The sequence below is a fragment of the Aulonocara stuartgranti genome (assembly GCF_965226115.1).
Source record: "Aulonocara stuartgranti genome assembly, chromosome: 7".
In the NCBI taxonomy this organism is placed as follows: domain Eukaryota; kingdom Metazoa; phylum Chordata; class Actinopteri; order Cichliformes; family Cichlidae; genus Aulonocara; species Aulonocara stuartgranti.
The window spans coordinates 62,319,603-62,340,879 of record NC_138945.1 but is presented as its reverse complement, the minus strand read 5'-3'; the positions used below and the strand labels follow the sequence as shown (position 1 = coordinate 62,340,879).

At 39.3% G+C, this 21,277-nt stretch overlaps 1 protein-coding gene across 2 annotated transcripts in view; it reads left to right on the top strand.

The window, feature by feature from the left end:
* Positions 1–21,199, top strand: part of banp (BTG3 associated nuclear protein) — a 34,621-nt gene extending 13,422 nt beyond the window's left edge. For both annotated transcript variants that reach the window (XM_082542162.1, XM_082542161.1), the window contains exons 10-13: positions 625–696; positions 2,691–2,735; positions 16,053–16,193; positions 20,126–21,199. In XM_082542162.1, the coding sequence (XP_082398288.1) occupies positions 625–696; positions 2,691–2,735; positions 16,053–16,193; positions 20,126–20,242 (375 nt within the window). In that variant the 3' untranslated portion in view covers positions 20,243–21,199. The remainder of the gene's footprint in view (positions 1–624; positions 697–2,690; positions 2,736–16,052; positions 16,194–20,125) is intronic.
* Positions 21,200–21,277: the final 78 nt, after the last annotated feature.

Below are 21,277 nucleotides of genomic sequence, written 5' to 3'. Positions count from 1 at the left end.
AAAAGTCGTCGCTTGTTCAACCTTCGTACTACTAATCAAACCCGGGCTGTGATCTCCAGTAGATCTTGATCTTGGATCGAAGGTCAATTCCTTATTTTTCTTTAGCTTTAACATTAGGTTTGAAAGCTTTAGTCACAACTGGGTTTTTTTTCCTTTTTTTTTTCTTTCTTTTTCTTTTTTACATTTTTTGTTATCACTCTACAGCACAGGTGTTGCACTCCAGGCCTCGAGGGCTGGTGTCCTGCAGGTTTTAGATGTGTCCTTGATCCATCACAGCTGATTTAAATGGCTAAATTACCTCCTCAACATGTCTTGAAGTTCTCCAGAGGACTGGTAACGATCATGTGAGTCAGGTGTGTTGACCCAAGGTGAGATCTAAAACCTGCAGGACACCGGTCCTCGAGGCCTGGAGTCCAACATCCCTGCTCTACAGTAATGATGACTGGGAAAACCCAAAGAGGATGAATTAACTTAAAAAGACTTTCTAACCACTGTGTGCAATTTTGTTATTGTGGGTTATGAAGATTATATAAACATACCTTTTAACTTTTTTTTTTTTTTTACATCATATTCATGAAATTGTTCTAGCTTCAGCTATACCTCATCTTCATCTGTGTGTCTCAGATTCCACAGGGGCAGTTGCACATAGCCCAGGTACCACAAGGAGAGGAGGTGCAGATCACACAGGACAGTGAGGTTAGTGTGCAAGTGCGCCCGTGAAAGAGGGGTTGTAAAATAGAAAAGAAAAATAAACAATCACCCTGAGTCACTTCTCTAGATTTATTAAATTCACTTCACTAAACATGTATCTAAAAAGAATATGACTGTTATGTAGAACGATGGCACCAGTGGTTGTAGTCAGCCGTCTGCTGATACCTACCTTTCTTTATTGTTTATAGTTAAGTCAAATTTAAGCAGAGTTAAGTTTCGGGGGTAGAAAATCAATTCTGTGTATGTTATTGTGGGGGAAGTTCACAATGTTAATTTGTATTGTTTGAATTTAGTTAATGTTTGTGATTTGAATTGTTTAAACAGCTATCTGAAATTATCCACAATATTTGTTAGAGCTGGAAGAATCTCCTGTTTTGATTAACAACCAAAAACAACCACTTCTATTCATTTTAGCTAGTCAATGGTAGGACTGGTATGATTTCCACTGCATTTGTTTAACTATAAACAAAGGAATACTTGAAAAATGAATTTTTTGCACGACATTACATCTATTCAGTGCCAACTTCTTACGGCAAGAGAACTGCTGATTAGCACAATATACAATGTCTTATAAGAAAGCATAAGTGTGGAATAATTGTCCTGATTACATTGATTTTACAATGGCTGTTTAATTTTGTAATCTCACAAGCAGCTTATTGTAGTCTCTAAACTAGTCTACTTCTACAAAGCAATTTAAACAAGTTTATCAAGAACCTGTATGTTTGTTTTGCTCACACAATTAGCTGGCAGCTAGCTGCTTGTCTGGTGTTGCGCAAGACGTTTTAGACATTAGTGAATTTTAGCCAAAGTAAAGTTTTTTCAGTGAACGTCTTATTGTTTATATATGCTATCTGCCAGATTATGCACAAGGTTTTGAATTTTGTTTTCATGTAATGCCCAGGTGGCTTATTTTCCCCACCACACATCCTTGCATGCGCGCACACAGCCTGTCAGTTGAAATCAAACTCTAACTCCAAACCACCCCGACTTTTAAAGAGGAATTTCCACATCAACATCTTTGCTAATGATTTTAAAGGATGTGGGAGAGAGATTTATTTCAAGGCGCCAGTCTGTGTACACATATATACATGTAATCACATACTGTATATGATTCAGGCCACACATGCTTGACAGCTCGGCATTTTTGCAAAAGCAATTGACACCTTAAGCAAGTGTTTTTCTAATTTCCTATTCGGTTCTACTCCTAGAGGACACTTAGAGGAAGAAATGCACAATTGAAGGAGAGAGACTGAGTAAATTGGAGGCAGAAAACACTAAAGCCTTTCCTGCACTTTGTGGCTGAGCCCAGATTTTTTTCCCCTGTCTTTTCTCTTTCGTATTCCATGCTATTGTTTGTTTTTTGGAGTTCAAAGCTTAGCAACAAAATCCCACTTCTCCCAACTGCCACTCACAGAATATGTTTTCATTAGGAACGGGCCCCTTTCATCAAAGGGATTGGTTTTAGTGTGCTTAAAAAGGAAATGAGCTGTTTGAGAGATTACACTGCTCTCTGGCCATATGGCAGCTCAGACAGTATTGCATATATACATGAGATAAAATTAGCTAGAGCAGAAACAGCTGAGACCTGAGGATAGCTAAATGTGTCTTGTATAATATCCTTTTGCAAAATGGTCCTGTTGATATCACTGTGGGTGTTTAGAGATTTTCTAATAGCCACTATATCTCGATCTGAGACAATCATGCACTTATGTCAGAGCAAACAGATTTCTTTTTATGTTAACAGGGAGTCGAACTCTATCCAGAAATGAAAATACATGGATGTTCCATTCACCTCCTCTCAAGTACAAACACTGGCAGGAACTTATCATGCTGACCTTTTCACACTGCATATCTGATTGGCTTAGATAGTTTAATGACTTGTTTAACTTAATGTGATTTCAGCTTCTTAAAGTAGTTAAACCATAGTCTTTATATTAAAACATAGGGCTGCTGACTGACATGACATTTCTCAATTTCAGGGAAATCTCCAAATCCACCAGGTGCATGTTGGCCAGGATGGACAGGTAAGAACACGTTTAAGCAAGATTTCTGTATGAATATGCAGAATGTGTAAGCAAGGGACACGATTTTTGGTATTGGAAGCTTTCTGGTTTTTGAGGCACTGCAATGCAGTCTTGACATATGTGGGGGGGAAAATGCAGATGGAATAGGAAGTCCTAAGTATATCTAGGATATCTGAAAAGCCAGCAACTGATAATTGATTAAAGTCCTGAAAAATTGACAGTTGCCAGGCAAGGCTAAATCCAGAGGCTTTTGGGTTGGGTTCTCAGACTGACAGCAACTCAAAAGATGTTATAAAACACTAACTGATCTTTGCTGTAGATTTTAAAATATATATATCTCATATTTTCATACTTCGTGGATTATGTTTGCAATTACACTGTCTGATTAGAGGTTAAAGGATGGAGCAGGTCATTATGACTTTGAGGAGATATTTTCTGTTGGCATTCATATATAATGTAAATGTGATCAATGAACCAGGTAAGGTGTCAAATAACAAAAGCTTGTGTCCCATTTATGTTTCAACACAGTATGTTTCAGGATAGACTAATTAGACACACACACACACACACACACACACACACACGCACACACACACACACACACACACACACACACACACAGACAGAGCAAGATGTCTTTTGTGCTCTTGGTGTCCGTGTCTTTGTTCATACCACTCCCTTCTTTCCTTCTCTGTCACTGGACTGAGAGCCTTTCCTGTTCCTTTATTCTTTCCTCTGAGATCCAAGTGAGTCTCGATCAAAGCAGCGTTGGCTGTGTATCACCGATACATGCCACATATGGATGCCTGAAGACAACCACCATTTCACATTCATTATTTCATCATGTTTGTCTAGAAGCTAGGCTTTAGGGAAGGAAGTGCCTTCTCACGCTCCATCTGGTGGTTATACTATTTTGTTACCACAGGTGTGATTATGTAACAGCCTCAGAGGGCCTTTTCTTCCTGAATGGAGGCTACACAAACTCCCTCCTGGGATCATCAAAAGGAGATTGTTTACTTACCTTTTTTTTTTAAAGGCAATTAAGAGATGGGTGCGTCACAGACCCATCTTTAACTTATCTTATGGTGCATCACATGGCTGCTGGGTTTGTACACTTTGGTTGCCAACCTAGCACAAAAAAAGCATGCTGTCATCTGCAAAACGTTTTTACCAAACAATCTGATGTCACCCGTAGGTACGGCACACTATGGGGTAGTCAAATATGTGCAAGCATACTTTTCTACTAGCATAAAATGAAAGCATGGTAATTTTTGGTAGAGCTATAAAATGGTGACTCAGGCCAGCCTTTTTGGATTTTATTTCGGTGTCTCAGCAGTTCATTCTGCACATAAACAAAAGCTATTGTGTTTGAAAGCACTGTCGATTTACTGGTTTCTTCCAGGGTTTGTTATGAAAAAAGTCAAAAATAATCTGTAGCCTAAAATTCAGGCTTTCGTGGTCGTAAATTTTGTTGTCTTATAAAGTCTGGTCATAATTTTGTTTTTATCATAAACTGAGGAAACAATAAAACAAGGCTTTCTCTGTACACATTATGCCAGTAACCAGGGTAAAGAATGTAATGTAACAACCCATCTATGCAGTCAGTATGGTAATTGCTTTTTCCAATATGGTAAGCAGTAAGCAATTACAATAGTACTATGTTTTTAGGCACCCCAACACTTTACTTTTAAACAGATACACTCATCAACATATAATATCTCAAAATCTGGAGCAAAGAAGGAGTTACACCACAGCCAGCAGCTGAAACCACTTGTTTCCAGCTGGTCAGTTCTTCATTTTATAGTCTGATTATGATCCCATCACTCAGTTCCCTCATAGGTTCAAGATGCCATTTACTCTGGATGTGCATACATTTGGGTTGCATGAATGCATCTGCTTTATATCAGATTTTTGTTGTTGTTATTGTTGTTTGTATTCCTTTATTGACTGTTAAGCTTGGTGCGTGTTGTCAATTGATTAAGGTAGTCAGCACACATCCATATGCTCCTTCTCTTCACACATGCGTGTTCATGTCCTCAGATGACCTGTTTGGTGAGCCTGACAGCAGCATTCCTCTCCGTCTCTCTCTAAGATCTTAGAAGGAGTTTTGGCTAGAGTGTGGTTTAGATTTTGTCCCATTACACACATTTCCAGCAGTTATTCATATGAGTTCAAAGAGTGCATGAACTACTCTTGCAGATTGCCATTGGGGTTAGCTCTTCTTTGTGGTATACACCATGATTTGCATGGCATAGATTAAAAAAAATGTAACTTTTGAAACTGTATTTTTTGTGGGGGATTTTCATGTGTGTTGCATCCCAAGATAGAGGAACTAAAAGCTCTGTATTCCTCAGGGGGTATCTGAGAGTCTATTCCAATGAAAAGCTCCTTTATTTTTTTTCTTATCACTCCCTTTTTTAAAGCTCATATTTTTGTTGGGTTTGTAAAAAGATATCAGAATTGTTCCAAAACAAACACCAAGTGACTTACTCTGCTAGACCTCATGTTGTAGGTCGAGTTGTTCACACACATCCAGTTACATGCGACAATGGCAGTATCTCTTCAATTACAAATTCTCATATTCTCATGCACTGGAGGGAGAGCAAATCTTGGGTCAACTCTTAAATCTTGATAACATGCAGTTAAATCACTGAGCCATTTAAAAGAAACGGTGCTTCCACAAGTATGTTAGTAGTAATAGCACTTACTCAGGAAAATGACAGATTATAGCTATATTATGATTGCTGCAGTGTGTCTTGGAACGTCATTTGTTAAGAACCTCAGACACACAGTAAAGATCACACTTAATCCTGATGTGTATTTTCTTAAATGTGTAATTTGTCTGTTTACAGAGAGCCTTACATCAAATGGACTATGAATGATGTCAGTGTTTTTGTAATCTGGCAGACTAGTGCTGAGGCTATGTTGGTGTAACCTAGCCTACGCAATTCATCACAGAAAAGCCATCTTTTTATCTCACTCTGGGACCACTTCTTCTTTATTTAACTTTCACTACACTTATGTAGTGTAGTTGTGGCTATGGTTGTCTTTTAAAAGCTACCTGCCACATCCATTTTCTGTTAGATATTTACACTCTGTGGTACTATTTGAGCTATATTTGGACCTGATACCCACATCAAAATAAAGTCAAATTTTCAGCTCAGCACTGATTTTTATTTTTTTTTCTAAATAACTGTATAGCTCTTTTGGGGACTTCTAATCCATGTTTATTTCCTTTTTGTAAGGTGGTCTGGCTTGCATTATTCTGTCTCATCAGTCTGTTATGCGAGTAGACTTTATATGAGTCATATCTGGTCACAGTCTGTATAGTCTGAATAATCACTCCTAAAGTTTCAAATTACGATGTCATCTTTCATTGGGATGATGAGTCTGAATCTGGCTTTACAAGCTTTATCATGAAAGATGTTAAATAACTTCTTCTGTTGATTTATATCCTTGTCTCTTTACCAGGGACTGTTAAAGATAGTGGACAGGTTAATTTTGGAGTTTTTGCCAAATCGATCTTTTTTTAAACTCTCATATTAACACGTTTTTACTAAATAGCATGTTTTGTGAGTTCAAATCTACCTTTATGTTCTAAACAGACAATACTGCCTGTTCACAGAAACATATTGATATTCTAGTTTTGGATTCTTTGGTTTTAGAACAATGGTGGAGAGTCCCGGGTACTAAACCCCTACTGGGGCTGTCTCAATCAAGGTGTTCCTTAGAGTTGCTAAACACCTATAGATCTGAGTCATCACACGAGTCAAGTTGTGGGTTACTCCTGTCACTGGGGCTGAGAGGTGAAACTTCTATGAAACATTGCCCCAACACGGCTGATAGCTGGTGCCATAAGCCACCACCTATGTTTAAAAATGGTAATTCACAGTGGATATAGATGGCCTCCTTTACTAGTCTCTAAAAACATCTGTCTTCTCTATCTAAAATGTGGCATCCTCAAAAGAGTGTCCTTTCTCCTTTAAGTAAGGCTAAGTTTTGTTGGATTATTAATACATTTGCAGTATATACCTATACAGAACATGCTTTGCTGGCAGTCTACCGTCTATCCATCTATCATCTTTTGTATTGCTACTAGAGACTATGTCCATGCAGTGAGAAGAGAAATGTGCGGCACACATCTTAGTTTTGCACGTTTGTCTAATGCTACAGCCACATTAGGGAAAACAGTCCAGGAGACAACTGCATGACCAAAATGATTGTTACTGTGTGCAATGATTTTCTGATCTTGTTACCTTTGAAATGGTGCTTGAAATGCTTCTAACCAGGTGTGCAACCAATTGCAGTCAGTTGCCAAAGGGACTTTAGTGCGTTAAGACAGCAATAAAATATCTATAACACAGAGACGGTCTGCTTTCAGTTTGAAACTGAATGGGGTGAAGTTGGCAGTTACAACCTGATCGACTGAGTGATTAACTTTGATAAATCTGCTGCCATATGCATACTCGGAAATTCACACTAACTACTTATATTCAGAGCCCAGCATGTACTTCATAGATTTGAAACAGAAATTCCTCTTTCATGGTTATTGCAGGACAGCAATTTAACTGCTAACATATGGATTTTAACTTCTATATAGGAATATAACCCAAATACAGTAAGGGGAGTTATTTGGAAACCTTTGCTAGGTCGTCCGAGAGTGACTGCTGTCAGTATAAGTCAGACCATTTGGATCACATGCAGCCACAAGTTGAGTGCTGCACGATCAGCCCCTTGAGCAATCACTTGGTCACTGCAGCTACTTCAAGTTGGGCACTGAATATGAAAAAATTCAATGCTATCACTGGACAACCACCAATTTAGTCACAGTGAGGCAAGTCCCATTTTTTGCATGCTAGTGTGATTGAGCCATTGTGTAGTACAGATGACTGTAGAGGGTTGTTTTTTTTGTTTTTTTTGCATCTACACTATAGTATACATTTGTGCATTATGGATGCAGATGTTTTTGTTACTTCTACCATGGGAGTCTGTGCCAACTCAGCCATGAACTTGGTGCCACTGTGCCAGCTGAAAGTCTGAGCAAAACTGGTTTAGAGCGATCCAAAGTTCCCAAATTGCTCATAAAACCCTCTCATGCGGACGGAAGAGAAGGCAGACCATGAAGCTATAAAATAACTAGCCTTTTACTGCACTGCCTGTCTGCCATAGCCTCTTATCTTATGCCCTTCTGTATCTCTGCTGTGATCTTATCCTGCACTGATGCAGACCAAATGGAGGATTAGAAGATGAAAGGAGTGACTGATGAGAACAGGAGAAAAGAGAAAATATGGGGAGGGAAAGGCATTTAAAAAATGCCTGAAAGACATGTTTTGTAATGCTGATGATTTAAAAACAGACACCAGCTGAGCTGGTGAACAAAAGCACACTCTGTAATACAAATGCAATGTACCAGGTATAACTGGTTAAAAACACAGGAGGAGATTGTGCCCTCTGCTGGACTATTGCCTGGCTCAGGCAAATACAGTATGCTCACAATGGCTGCTGACAGTTCTACGTGCAGGTGTTATTTTTTTCTTGGATACCCGCTGCAAAACTGTAATAACTGCATCTTTTGTGCTTTTGAGCTGATATTCAAATGCAAAACATTCTTAGCAATACTGGCCAAAAATACTTTTATTTTACTTTATTAAACTTTTATTTGATCTAATGTTATTTGATGTGCTCGAATCTTCACTGCATGTAATCTATATCTCTGAATAGACAAGTCAGTAAACTTCAGCTAAACTGGTTTTTGGAAGCAGACGAATGCTCGTCACATCTTGCTTGCAAATCTTTTTCTGAAAGCTCTGCAGTCTTTCATTTATGTTGAGCAAAGTCGAAGCGGTCTGCGGGCAAGATTGACTCTTGCCATCTCGCCATAAAGGCCTGAATGATGGAGAGCTGCCATCTTTAAATTAGAATTCTTGAGGTTCTGCTAGAGCGGCAGGTGGGTCTTCATGACCAAGGCTCTTCCTGCTCAGTTATTTTGTTTTGGCAGTTTAGCCAACGGTACAAACTTCACAGTTAACAACCTACTTTACTCCTAGTAAGACTGTATGCATTGCTTTGTGTGGGTGGGGGTTGTTTTGTTTTTGTCTTTAAATCCATTGTGGATTCTGTGTATGTCCAACTGATACTCTTTGACACATTTGGACTTCAGTCAAGTGGATACTTTATAGAAGAGATTTCATTGTTTTTATTTTTAATTTTCGTATGTTTGCAATAATGTCAATAAATAGAACATGAAGCGAATCAGCTCCAAACATTGCCTGATTCCACTGAACGTGAATCGCAAACACAAAGAATCTCATATTAAAACATGCAGTTCGGGTTATTAGAGGACTCTTCCAGTCAGATGGCTTTAAACCTAAGCTATGTCAGTCTGTAAATGCAGCACATCTCAAGAGACTACTATAAAGCTTTACGAAATTTACTGATCCCATCATCTGCCTGCATCATTTATCGATGATGGACCTGATTACCTCCCATCTGGGGTTTTAAACATGTTGTTCTCTCACCCCACCTCATTTTCCCTCAGTTGAAAGTTTGCCATCCTTTTCTGTCATCACATGTTTTGGTGCATCTGTTGAAACATCCCAAATAACAATGTTCATGGCCGGTATGAGAACTGGGTCATAGAACTGAGTCCAGCTCTGCACTGGTCCCTCCAGTCTTTTCTGCCAGGACATTCAAACATAGAGCAGATACAAATAGTTTTAGGGTGATGGTGAGGGAAGCACACAGTGTTACTGGACAAGATAGGGATAAAGGAAAGGAAAGGAAAGGAAAGGAAGAGTACAGGAAGACAGTGAAAGTAGAGTTTAAGAGGAAATGGGGATTACTATGTTTGACTCGAGCTTTGTGAACTTATGATATTGTAAGCACTTTTGTTGCCTGTTGTTGGTTAGGGTTGTTGCAGGTCTGCTGTGTGAGGACAATGTGTTTTTGTTCCTTTCTACACAAAAGGCAAATGTTTGAACAATAAGTAGGCTTAACCTCACAGAATCAGGGTGTGATGGAATCAGACTGCTGGCTCATGGCCCAAGTTGTTTTCCGAAATGTGGTTTCTGGTATTTAAGGGGATGTTGAAATTCCTGTGATTGACAATGTTGGGCCAGGATAACAATTAAAAGATACAAACAAAATGTTTTATGACCAGGGTTTAGTATAAGTGGATTGTACGTAAGCCTTCAAGGATTTGGAAGACTAGTGGTGGATCACGTTTCAAAGAAGTGGTCTGCTTCATGTCTTGTGGCATCATGGGGCAGAGATAAAGGGACACAGATCGGGGAATCCTAGTTCTTTGTGTGTGTGTGTGTGTGTGTGTGTGTGTGTGTGTGTGTGTGTGTGTGTGTGTGTGTGGGAGGGGGTATTTGTAAGTGAGCTTTTCAGAGTTGTTCAGAGGAGGATACCCCCAGTGGTGTTTTCTTTCGTCTGTGTGGGCAAAGTCTGGGTCGCTGGCTGTGTGAGTAAGAGAGACCAGATGTCTTAGATGCATTTCAGTATGAGTCACCCTCAGCACAGGCCTGGTGCATATCTGCCTTACCAGTGTCAGGCATAGATGGCTCCATCATCATCATTCAATGCTGCAACCTCTGTAACCAAGTCCATGAAGCACCGTTGTCATGTAAATTTCTTAATTAGTGAATTTATCACACATGAGTCATAATTTTGAGACTAACGTTCAACAGTCTTTCGAATTATTCTTGACATATTTACAGCAGACCCTGATTTTACTGTTACTACAGTAAAGAATGGCAATTTTAGCAAAACAACTTCCCTGATTTAAAATTAACCTCCAAAATGGGGTTACCAGTGTAAATGCTTTCTGTTAATCTGTGTGTGTTGGATAAATAAAAACTCCAGAGAAAGGATGAGGTAGAAGTACCCAAGCTTTATTTCACTGAAACTGGAAAATCTACAGGAAGCAGTAAAAGTAATTCTGATAGATTCATAGTTGATGTGATGCATCAGTGAGTTAAAGACTCCCAATAAGCTACACGCTGATGAAAGATGACAGATGTCTTTCGCAACAAATCTGAGATTTGAATTTGTTGGATTCTTGGCTGGTGTGTGTCAAAGGCGCCGAGTGCATTTAAGGTTTTCTGTTATGGAAGTGCTTTGGAAGCCTAAAAGGGTCAGCTAGAGGTAATTTGGACATCTCAGTACGTGAGATCTAATTTTCACTGCAATTTTCTTTGTTTTGTATTTATGTATTAAAAGGACAGTGGCACAATTGAAAACAAACATAAGATGCATTGCTTTAGACAACTGAGGAAAATTACATTTGGCCTCAATAATGCGTGTTTGCAAATCTAACTAGATAAAGGATCTTGTTGCGATGGGTAGTTTGGGCAGTGCTGTATTTTCTTCATTGAATTTTACAACCTGTATTTATCATCTTCCCTGGCTCCATTGAATTAAACAGAATAATTGGAAACATGATAAAGGCACCCTTTTAAATCATGAAATTTACTGACGCTATAAAAATGGCGTGGTCAATTAGGCAAGCCAAGTTTGGATTTATGCTAGAGAACAGTGAAAACCGTCAATGAAATGTACTTCTCTTTCGTGTTTAAGGGGCCCTATTCTTAATTACAGCTGTTATTTTTGTCATCAGTTCCCTTTTGATTTTCTGCTCTGGATCAGAACTCAAGTGAAGTTGGTTTTATCATAAAACTTTTCTGAGCCCTGCCTGAATCCGACTCCCAGTCTGCTGGTGGGAGTTGTGAAGCAAAGGATGCAAGGGAGGGCTTGATTCTTTGCAGGTGTTGAGCTCTAGTGTAGAAACACTTTGATGGTGTGGGTGGAAATGGGAAGCTTTGGTTCAGGTCACAAGTTCATGTATAGCATACATAACAAGTTTCAAAGAAGTATATTTAGCTAGGAGATATATTTGTCAGAAATATATGGTAAAGATGCATCAACAAATGAGTGGAGTAATTCTCAAAACATAGAGGGGAAAAATCAATACTATAGTTTTTAATTTCAGTGTTTTGACTTCATTGAGTCACATTACAATCTGAGGTCCAGCTGAAATCAGAATAGCCAGCGTAAGACTCAGCAGTAAAATAAAAGGCATATGTAACAAAGCGGTAATGACTGCAGTGAGACATTTTACAGTCGGTGTGATCATTTCCCCAGTTCACACAAAACAATCACTTAGAGCACTTCTGTGTCTATGGCCATCTTTATGGCCAAGTTGAACCCAGGCCTTACTCCCTCCCCCTGCCCCCCACTCCTCCATTTTGACCGCACCTACCCACCCGGAGCTAGTGTTTCTGCTTGGACATCTGTTCAGGAATGGCTGTTGCAGATGTTGTTGACGGCTATTAAGCAGAGAGGAAGTTCCAGGCACTCCAAAGTCCAAATGTTTCTTTTTTCATTTCCCTGTTTTGGTTTAGTTTTTTTTTCTCCAGATCTGAAAGAAGAGGCGGTATTCCTACGGGAGTGATAGGAACCAGATTTTTATTGGTCTCTTTTGCTACAATATAGCCGGTATGAATTTTGTTTCCTGATAAATAGAGGGTATGTTTCTATGCCGCTATATTTGATTCCCAGTGTAATTTTAGCAAGGGAAGCACAATATTTAGAAACTTAGACACACACGCACGCTAACAGGGTGACTCATAGCATCACCCGATCCACAGCTGAGTTTAAGTGAGACCTCCTGAAAGACTGGGAATTAATGCCAGCTTGCATCTGGCTCATGCCTTGTGAATGCTGGTTGTCTCACTGTTGCATTACTCTTGGATGGTGACTGAGGATGAGGATGGGTATTCAGAGGTGTTGTCTTTTTTCTTAACACCCATTACCTTTGTGTAAATCAAGTGTAACTACTTTCATATGAAGTGAATGCAGAAAAAATTTAAATTGAATTAAAGCAAGTAAATGAAGACTTGGTAAAGAACTTTGTTTATCCTTTTCGTTATTTTCCTTCGCTGTTGGAGTTGCGAATGTTTTCTGCATCAGGCTGCTGTTGTTGTTCACTTGTCTTTCCTCTCCCATTGCTGTATTTCTTTAGCGTCCTGGATCCATTACTGAAAGCATTACAGCATCAGCAAAAGATTTATTCTTTTCTTCCCTTTTTCTCTCAAGACCGTGATAGCTAACAAAGCCTACAGAGAATTGCTCTTCTCTCCAGTACTGTGGGGCAGTACCATAGCTTTTAATGCTCCCTGGCTGCTCTTCTCTTTGGCACTTGGTCATGAAGGTGGCCGGCCATTCAAACTGATTATTTAAGACTTCAAATCCCCAAAACCTTGAGGTCAACAGTAACTTATTCTCTTAAGATCCACTGGTGGCCCCTATGTCTGACAAATTAAGCCCCCTAGATCAAATCTAATATGTTGGGCAACGTTTTAAGTGACTTCTTCCAAATCGTAGTTGAAAACCGATGTTATTATGCAATCAGGCCAAGTAAATTTTTTCAGTGTCAGGAGACTCGTGTGTTCCAAGTACAAACACTTCTCACCTTGTATAATGTGTAATTTGTTTCTACTTACAGTCTATTTGTTGATTCAGCCTAATTTACAAAAATCATAACTTTTTACCTCGTGAAAACTTTTCTTGATATATTAAAGTGATCTTTGTTTTTGCATCATTGCCAACCAGCGTAATGATGATTATGTTCTATTAGCTGAATGAGCGGTAATTATCATCAGTACTCAAAGAATTGCTTTATAGTGCTTTATATAAACTTCCAACCTTGAGGTAATTATAGACAACAAAACTATAATTTATGCTAATGGGGGAGAAAGATAAAGAAAACCACAATTTATCCCCTGATTAGATTTAGTTGTTATGAGCGAGAGCATTTTGTCTTGCTGTTTTAGACTGACTTTATACTTTAGAGCCAAGCATGACAGTATTATCCTCAAATACTGGAGACGAGTTGTTCTGACAAAGAAAGTCGTGGGACAGGATATGGACCCGAGAAGTTCGTGTGTAATCGCTGCAGAGATCTCACACACTGTTCCAACTTTGTAAATGCTTTTGTGAGTCTGTGGGCTGCTCCTCACAGCTGAGAATGCAAACTGCTCTCAAATGGAGGTTCAGACGTTAATTGAGTGAGACAAGTTTTTACAATCTCATGTGTCAACCATAGCATCCCTTAAACCCCGGTAATTGTACACTTAGATACAGTAAGTACTGACGTATGATCATGCTTGAGTTTATGCACACAGGCACACATACTCAATGTACGATTTCAGACAGACAAGCACTTGAAAGAAGCCAGTTTTGATCCCTAATAGAAGAGTAGAGACTGTAGAGATGCAATGGATGTCTGCCATAACGAAACCATTAAGCAGGTGGATCTTTCCTCTTAGTTTCTCACCGAGCTGTCTGTCTGAACACTTTTAGCATATAGTTTCTAAAATATGATGGCTGTTTCAAGAATGTAAACGTCGTTTGACACAGAAGGAAATGCAAATGTTTCCCAGAATTGTTAGCATTATACACCGTTTCTGTATGCTAAATAAACATATAACTGGAGACAGAAGGCAGGGAGCTTTAATTTAAACTGAGTTTGAAGATTGGAAGAAGACGACTAGCTCTATCAGGATTTTTTAGTCTTAATGCTAAGTTGGCTGGCTGCTGGCCTCAGTTTCAGATTTATAGTAAAGATATAAAAGTGTAATATCTTAACATGTTGAGTATGAACATGAAATCCATTTTTTTTTAAACGTATGAGTCGTCTTTACACCAAAACTCCAGGCTAAGGCTCTAAATATTTCAGTGTTTTATAGGTTCTCACTCAGTGTGATTCCTTTGACCCAGATCTAACAGATGACTAGATTATACTAGGTCAGCCCACTTAGCCTCGATCCACTCCTGTCCTTGAAGCGTCCTAATTATCTCATTGAGTGAGTCAGACTGATTTCTTACATTAATAGCTTCCATCGGGCTGGCTTGGCCTAACATACTGTGGTGGTGAAGCAGCACATTTTGTGGTCAGATTGGCAGAACTTCTTGCCGGAGGGTACTGGGGTGGTTAACTGAACCTTTGGGGCACATCACAAGCTCAGAACTTTAAAGTAATGGCTGGGCTGGGGGGTTGGAAGCAGTGTGGGATGTTACAGGGCAGCAAACATCATCTGTAATGAGTTTTTTTCCCCTTCCCTTCCTTTTCTTTTTTTTTTTTTTTTTTTTGCCAGCTTGCATTTTTGGCCCTATTTGTGTGTGTGTGTGTGTGTGTGTGTGTGTGTGTGTGTGTGTGTGTGTGTGTGTGTGTGTGTGTGTGTGTGTGTGTGTGTGTGTGTGTGTGTGTGTGTGTTAAGCATATGCAAGATTATCTCAGCACTAAGGGCACCTTGAATAGGACCGAAGTATAGAGCTCTCATAACTAAAAGCTTTCCAGGCATCACTGAAATAAGGAAAAAAAATATCAATAAGATCCTGCTGTCAGGTCATGTTGAAATGCATTTCTTCAAACCATGCACAAGCACAAAGCTTAGTGAATATTTCCCTCCATCTCTCTTTTTGTATGCTTGTGTTGACAGGATGATTGTATGTTAATTTGTATGTCTGTTGTCACATGAAAGTTTTGTTGTCCAAATTAACAGCAGTGCTCTGCAAGTGTATACATGCAATGCAATCCTCTCTGTTGGTGGTTGCAGTCTATCTATAGGAACCACCTCAACGAACTAAAGCTCTACTCAACAACACTCCAGCTGCACTGCACTGCTCTGTAATTAGAGCATCAAAACCGCAGATCTCTAATGTTGTCTGGCTGACTTTCAGCGCCGTGGGAGATTAGGATCCCCTTGCGATGTCTCACTAACCATTCTCCAACAGTTTCCTTTCTTTTTCTAAATTTGAACCCAAATAAAAAACATTGCTGGTGAGCATAACACATTATAGAACCCAGGAAAACAGAACTTAATTGAAATGACTGGATCATAAAGTTTCTCTTAGATGTGATGTATAACCCAAGAGTGGGATGCGGAGAAGTGAGAACAGTGGGGATGAAATGTTTATTTATGCCACCACATGACTCGTTCCTAGTTGCCAAGTTTCTTGCTGCATTTGTGTGTCATCATGCTTGTACTCAGTGATGACTGTAATCATTAAAGACATAAAAAACATCAGATAGGACATCAATAAAATATTCCTGTGGTTGTTTCTTATTGCGTTTGCTGTAAAATAATGAGTTTTCTTATGATGGATTTTTACACTTGGCAGTGGGGAAACGTATTGAATATGTTTTATTCAGCTCAGTTTTTCTAACTGATTCATGAAAAATCAGAGAAAGGACTAAAAATCCCAGTTGTGTTTGACCTTTCCGCTTTCATCGCCACTCTTTTTCTGCTCTAGGTGCTTCGTGGAGCTCAGTTGATAGCTGTCGCTTCAGCTGATGGAGGAGCCACAGCAGTGGAGGGCTCCCCACTCCCACCTGACATCCAAGTGCAGTATGTCCAACTAGCTCCTGTTGCAGATCACACGGCTGCTGTACAGGTAAAACACAAACACACACACCCTCCAAAAAAAGGCAAACTCCGCAAAGAGCACATTGAGTGTAACTGAGTAGCCTCATGGAACAGATCCCCCAGTAGTAATCTTGCAATTTTATTGCTTGCTTTTAGTTATTCCACAATAAATATTGCATTTCAGAATACTGTAAGAAAACATGTCATGTCTGTTTTGATGTTGATCACTTTTGTCTAGTTTGTAAATAAACTGTAAATATAATCTGTTTTCTGTTAAAACGATGCCAGTCAGACTCCGTAAACAAAACAAACAAACATTCAGATGCCAAATTACCTCAAGAATCAAGAATGTATATAAATCCAAATGGGGCTGGTTTCATTTTCTTGAGCTAGGATGCATCTTGGAGCTTGCAGTTATTGCTCGAAAAGGAAATGTACAGTCTTCTACCTTTAAATGTATTTATTGAACTGCTTTACCATTCATGAAGAGGCAGTAAATGTACTGTATATTTTCATTATGCTGTTCAAATATTGCTTCAAAAATTTAGCTAAAGTACTTGTAGGTACACCAAATTTGCTTTTCTCCTTTTCTTATACCATCGCTTAAATGGCATACATTCTGCTTTCTGTCATTATGACAGGTGTTTGGACAAACAGTAATTAAACATAATCAAGTTGAGGTGGAATGTTACAAGAGGGGAGAAAGTAGTAATTAGTAGATATTTCTAAAATCCTTCAATGAGTGAGCTTGCTGAGCAACAGCCACATGTGGAATCAGGATGTTGTGCAGACACTTGCCTTTGTAGTCTTTGAAGTGGTCACTTTAACCCTTCAAAAAATGCACGTCTCCTTTGTTCTGTCATCTTTTCTTTTCCCCAGATATGATGAATATTTAGTCCTTTTTTTCCTACTTTTTTCCTTGACGCGTGTGCTACGAGTCAGGTTTTTGTGGTGTGATAATGTAAATAGGCGGAATTTCAGCCTACTTCTGGTTCCAGTCCTGTCCTGATATGAATCAGGACAGGCTTATTCATCTCCCTGTAAGAAATGCAGAGCAAATGTGCTGACCAGCCATACAGCAGTGGATTTGAAAGGAAAAAAAAAAAGATTTTGCCTTTTGAGTAAGGAATTGCTGTCCATAGTTGTCTCAATAATCTGTTCCTTGCCGATTTGAACACGAAAGTAGTTAGAGCATTTTATACTGATTACATTTTTTGGGTGTGGATTATACACATACTGATGGCCTTGTTATACAATTTATTTGTGTACTGAGCCCACAAAGTTTTTGCCACTCAATGTACTGTATTTCAGAATCTGTACTTTATATTTCTGTGCGCAGTGAGAATTCAAGCTGTTTGTTTACACAAGTGATTTGTTTGAATGAACCTTTAAATCTAAAATGAGCTCATTTTTTTCCTAATGTTGGATTGTACACAGATCTTGACAGATATCAACAAAGTTGACAGAAGTCTGATCAGTCACAAGTGTGATGTTGATGTTGAGTAGAGCTGGGGTTCACCAAGAGCATGTGGACATGCTCAACAACAGACTGAAACTGCTCATAAACAGCGGTGTGTTTATTAACCGAGTAGACTTTAAGCTCCCATTCTAAGATGTTTTAAAACACATCTGTATGCTAACATTGATATTTTTCCAGGTTTAAATGAAAAACTTTACCCGAAAGGACCTAATAAAACAAAGGACATGTAGGCTGTATTGTTTTGATATCCTAGTTTAAACGTTGTTAACTTTCTCTTCAGAGTTCATAGAAAGGTTATTTCTTTTCCTGCTTTTCTGCAGTCTGCTAAGTCAAGACACTGGCTCTCATCTGTTTACACACATGTGGAAGCATTCATGCAACATGCTGGAAAATTACTCCAGATTTTGCATTTAGTTTTCTCTGCATTTTCTTCTTTTTCTTATTTAATAGTTTCCATTAGACATATGAAGTGGTGCGCAATGCAAGGCGATATATTTTTTATCTAAAGAATGCATAGCATTTCTAACTTCTGGCTAAACTGTGACACAGTTTAAAGCTGAGACTGCAAAGCACCGGCAGCCTGGTTTTAGTACACATGTTACATATTTTCGTTCTTCCATTTGTTATTTGCAAGGGTAGAGCTAGGTCTGTGCTATGATAGCTTAAGAGTCTTTCAGTTCTCATTTAAAAAACAAAACAAACAAACTTGGAATCAAAGGTGTTGAACTTGCCATTTTTACTGCCGCTGTGTCTCATGTTTGTGTTGTGTGTGCTGCTATGGTACAGCTGTGCTACAGTCAATGCTGTTGTCTTGTGACAGCACGTTGGGCTGGAGAGAGAATTAAACGCTGCAGGTGTGTTTGAGGGAACCTTGGATGTGTGTTTGAGGAACAAATGAGTCACTCCTCATGGTCATCGTCCAGAACTGAGTCATGAACCTCATCTTTTACAGGGCTTTTAGACACACAATAACTCGATACATCTGACATCGACTATAGAGACAGTCAGGGAAGCATTTAAATCCAAATGGCTAGCCTCTTGTTTTTCTCCACTTGTCAATCTCCTCATAACCTCTCCCTCCTTCTCTGATATATTTCTTCTGTAATCTATCTTGTCATTCCTCTGCTCCTTCTGTGTGTTGTTATTCACTGTGGTTGTCTTACACAATAAAATGGAATCAGGATATAGCTTAGTCACATTGATTAGTCCACAGGAAAGTCTTCATCATTTGTGATAGGTGTCATTAGGCTTTTACAAGGTGTGACCGCAAAGTTTTGGGACTCCAGCCATTAAAAGATGTAAATTCACCCTATTTTTTTTTCCAGAGTTGTCTCCTTGTGTGCCTTTGTGGTCCTGCTAATTTAAGATCACTCCCTGGAAGTTGGGTTCTGACCACTTCCATTTACACATTTGGGATTTTAGGATGGGCTTTATGAAATGCAGACAGCTTTTTGTGTCAATCTCACTTGACTTTTGTAGCGAGGCAATGATATTGTGTGACTATATTTGACTAGTACGCAGAGAAAATGCTCCCATATCGTGAAAATGAATGTTCGTCACATTTTGGGATGTTTATATATGAGGTTTAAAGCGTATAGCTGCTTACCAACATCATTTTGTCTAGCTTCCCTACAACTGGACCTCCTGGCAGCTTTACAAGCCAGCACTTTTTCCACTTGCCATGTCAAAAATGGATAACTACTTTGTGTTAACCTAAAAGTGCCTATAATCCCAGCTTCTAACTGCTTGTACCCCTACTGGCAAAGTGATCCGATTTCAAGGGCTAATTCCAACAAAGAAGCTAAATTGAGGGCAAGATTCATTATATAAGAAACCAAAAAAGATTTAACTTTTGGCTTCTTGTACCTTCATTTGGTAGGAATGGATTAAGAAAGGCAGGGAAGTGGTGAGACAGAGGGTGGATGTGATGCAGCAATGAGTGGAGACTTGATCCACTCCCACAGTAAGGCGTAAACTTTTGACAAAGAAAGTCCCAGCCTCAACTGAGGGGAAACATATTCCTTTGAGATCAGGGTACTTTTTAGTCAACTATGTTTCAGTTGGTTAGTTTGTGTTATTGCATGTCTTTTGATCTTTTAACATGTTAGTTATGATCCAAATGTTTGTGTTTAAACACTAAAGTCACAGCAGCTGATGATCAGCTGCAACGTTCTGTCACGTAAAATTGTTTTTGTGAACGGATTTTGGTGGTTTTTATGAGAGCAACACAACAGCTACAGTTACACAAGAGAATAGACTGTCTGACAGGAAAAAATAAACAGTTAGAATACTCTCTGGAGCCTCCCAAATCATCTGAAATAACCCTTTGATATACTCCGCTCTTCAGAGAACTTAAGACTGGTTTAAGACTGGTCCTCAGTCCCCCTTACCTGGTGAACATTCAGTAAAAGTACTGAACGTTTATTGTATTTTCACCTTTCTTGTCACCTATTTCATCTCTTCTCTTTTCTTTATCTCAGGCTGCTGAGCTGGCACCAGCCCTGCAGGCAGACATGGAAGTGAAAGAGGCCATCCAGGGTGCTATCCATGGAGACAATGGCGAGATCGTCCAGATTGTGACATCCGTGGCCACTTGAGAGTCCATCTGGTTTGACAAAGATTAGAATCTTTCCCTACAGCAGGACCTGAAGAGTCTATGGAAGATTGGGGGTCAACAAATGCATACAGTCTGACAAGCACTCAAGTTAGATAGTCTTTTAACAAATATTGAAGGTCATGGATAAAACAAAGAGGAGCCTTTTTTCTGTTTTCCCCTTGCAAACTGCTTAATTCATTGTTAGCCAGATGTCGCAATGTGGAAATGCTCAGAGATTGTGAAAAGACCAAGATGCTTCAAAATCAACTGTGGCCCCTTCTGGTGGTTTCATCACTATAATGACCTGACAGGCCGAAGAATACACAGCGGGATTATTGTCTCTTCAAGGAGGGTGCTGCTCCTGGACACCATCACCCTGCCACTTCATCAGCACCAGTACTTGTTTACATCAGCTTTGGAAAATAGTGGGTTATTTGGACTTCAGCTGTTTGACTAACCCTGAGATGCCGCAGAGGGTTTGCAAAAATCCCTGAAAATTCCTCAAAACAACCAGCACTGCACTCCTTTTTTCGTCCCTTCTTGTCACAATGATCTGAAGGAGAAAGTAGAATTTGCTGTGGACAGCTGCTCTTTGTCCTAATTGATTTGATTTCCCAACACTCACCTGGATCTGGTCCATATTATCTCTCCTGGCTGTGAGACACTTTATTTTGTTCAACTTGTTTTAATGTTGCTTCAGCCACACAGCTTTGTTTGTTTTTGGTTTATCTAATTGTAACATGTTGAAATATTGGGGGAGATTTAATTCCAGAGGTAGAAGGCCATGAAATGGAAGAGACCGGGTCAATGGTAGACAGTACAAGTTGCTTATAGACAGCCAGGGAAACCCTGAAGTTGTTTATATCCCCCAGTTTTGTCTCTGTGACATCCATTCATGTGAATAAAACATGTTTGTGGTTGCCATTAAAGTGTGCTTTTGTTTAGCTTTCCCCCTCTAGTTTCTCTCTCTCTCTCTTTTTTTCATCAGACATGGTCATCAAAATAGCTCCAAGACATGACTTCGCTTTGATCTACT